The following is a 2028-nucleotide window of genomic DNA, read 5'->3' as shown; positions in this document are numbered from 1 at the left end:
TAGAAATGTGGAAGGATTAATTCCTGTTGTACGCAGACATTTTTTAGTTTCGTAATGTGCTGATGTCTACTTGTTTTCCAACGAAAACTTTTTTTTAAAGTACTTTTTGAGGTGTATTATTTATCTCTAAGAAGTTTGAGACTTAAGAAATAAACCTTGCTTTTGCGGATGAGCTAAAGGACTTCCATTTTGGTGGAGTGCGTGGGGATAATCCAACGGCTCCAAATGACTTTTTCTGTGGTGCAGATGCACTGATGTTCCGGTCAGGCTTTGCCAAGCTGGTCCTTTTTCCCTTTCTCATCTCTGGTTTGATCACTGACACAGCAAACCTGTCCTTTTCCGGCTGTAGTCTCATGCCTGAGCTTACGAGGACAGTTGTGCCAAGTGAAGATGAGAGGTGGGGTCTGGGTGTCCCTAATCCCTTCCCTGTCGCAGGCCTGCCGGGGGAATCGCCGCTGGTGCGAGTGCTGGAGGACGAATCCCGGAGCCGCCTGGGCCGCTTCAACCAGAAGGACGTCTCCATGGTCTTCAGCAGCGTGATGAGGCTGCACCCGTCCAGCCCCCACCCCCTGGTCGAGTCTTGCCTCAGCAGTTTGGAGCGGCACCTGGAGAAGGAGCGCCATCCCCAGACCCTCTTCCTGCTCCTCTCCTACTACCGGGTGCGGGCGCAGGCGCTGCAGGGACACCCGGCCTCCGACCAGCAGCTGATCAACAACCGCAAGATCCTGCGCCTCGTCAGGCACACGCTGGGGCAAGTGAGTGCCATGCGGGAGCACGAGCTGGCCCTCTTGGACGAGATGCTGGCTCTGTGCGCCCAGGAGGCGAACAACAAGGCCCTGGAGGCCATCTTCAGCTCTCAGCTCTTCTACGAGAACCGCCAAGAGCGATTCATCCGCAGTATGGCAGGTGAGGGCAGGGTCTGCCCAGGCAGGGTCCCAGCCTTGCCCACGGTGTGAGCCTCTTCCCCGGTGCTGGGTGCGCTGGGCTCCGTCCGTGCACTTGGCAGCCTTGGAGCCTCCTTTCTTGGCCCCGGAGGACATCTGGGTTTGTGACAGCACCAGCTGGGGCCTGGTTCAGCACCAGGGCCTGCAGCAGTGAGGCTGGAGCGGGAGATGCTCTGCATTATGGCCGCCCTGTCACTGACTTCCCCGCCTAGCCCTTCCAGGGGCTGTGAGCCTACCCTACCTCAAGACTGGGAGCAGGTTGGTTTTGGTGGGGTTTCTACAGAAGGGCCCCCATTCTGTGCACGTTCTAGCTGTGCTCCAGCTGTGCCTTCTGGGTGCACGGGAGAGAGATCTGCCCCAGCCTCTCACAAGCCCCATAACTTGATGGTTTCTGGAAGCCTTATGGGTTTCAGGAGAGATGGCTATGCTGCCCAGGTCTTGTTATCTCCCACCTGCCTGCACTGCCTTTCCTGCCCAGGCTGTAGTGGCTTCTGGAGAACTGCAGTTCGGACAGAGCCAGGCCCCTCTGACGGATACCCCGCTGTGGTTTGCTCTGTGCAGAGTGGCTCCCCAGGAAGGCAGAGAACCTTACCCCCTACACCATGGCCCTCATTGCCAAGTACGTGGCCCGGCACCGGCTGCGTGAGCCACGGCTGCTTGATCCCATCGCAAACTTTCTCCTGAAGCGTGGGGAGCAGCTCGACAGCAAGGTGAGTGTCCGCTCCAGTCTGCGGGGGACGCTGGGGCTGGGGCTGGGGCTGCCCTGGCACTGGGGGAAACCACGTCCCTTCTCGGCCGTCAGGCTGAGGCATCTCGCTGGGGACCGACCGAGATGTGCCCCGATCCTTACGGGTTCTGAGAGCCTGTTTCTGCCCGGCTCTGGGCAGGCCTGGGCCTGACCTGTCCTTCGTCCCGCTGCCTGGCCCGGCCCAACTCCCTCTCCTCCTGCCTGCAGGTGATCCAGAAGCTGGTGTTTCCCTTCAGCCGCATGAATTACCGCCCATCCAACCACAGCGAGCTCTTCCCCAAGCTGGAGGCCATCCTGGAGCAGAAAGCCGGCAGCTCACCCCTGGCGACTGTCAAC

General features: G+C 59.3%; 1 protein-coding gene across 1 annotated transcript; it reads left to right on the top strand.

Annotated features, from left to right (window-relative positions):
* Positions 1-435: 435 nt before the first annotated feature.
* Positions 436-2022, top strand: FASTK (Fas-activated serine/threonine kinase; the record flags this gene model as incomplete). Its single annotated transcript, XM_009587916.1, has 3 exons — positions 436-906; positions 1506-1654; positions 1900-2022. Coding segments are annotated over 3 exons (743 nt in total), but the record flags the coding sequence as incomplete, so codon positions are not given.
* Between the last annotated feature and the right edge of the window lie 6 nt (positions 2023-2028).

Source organism: Fulmarus glacialis, unplaced genomic scaffold (assembly GCF_000690835.1).
Source record: "Fulmarus glacialis isolate BGI_N327 unplaced genomic scaffold, ASM69083v1 scaffold18621, whole genome shotgun sequence".
Lineage (NCBI taxonomy): Eukaryota > Metazoa > Chordata > Aves > Procellariiformes > Procellariidae > Fulmarus > Fulmarus glacialis.
This window is presented reverse-complemented; position numbering and strand designations above follow the sequence as displayed.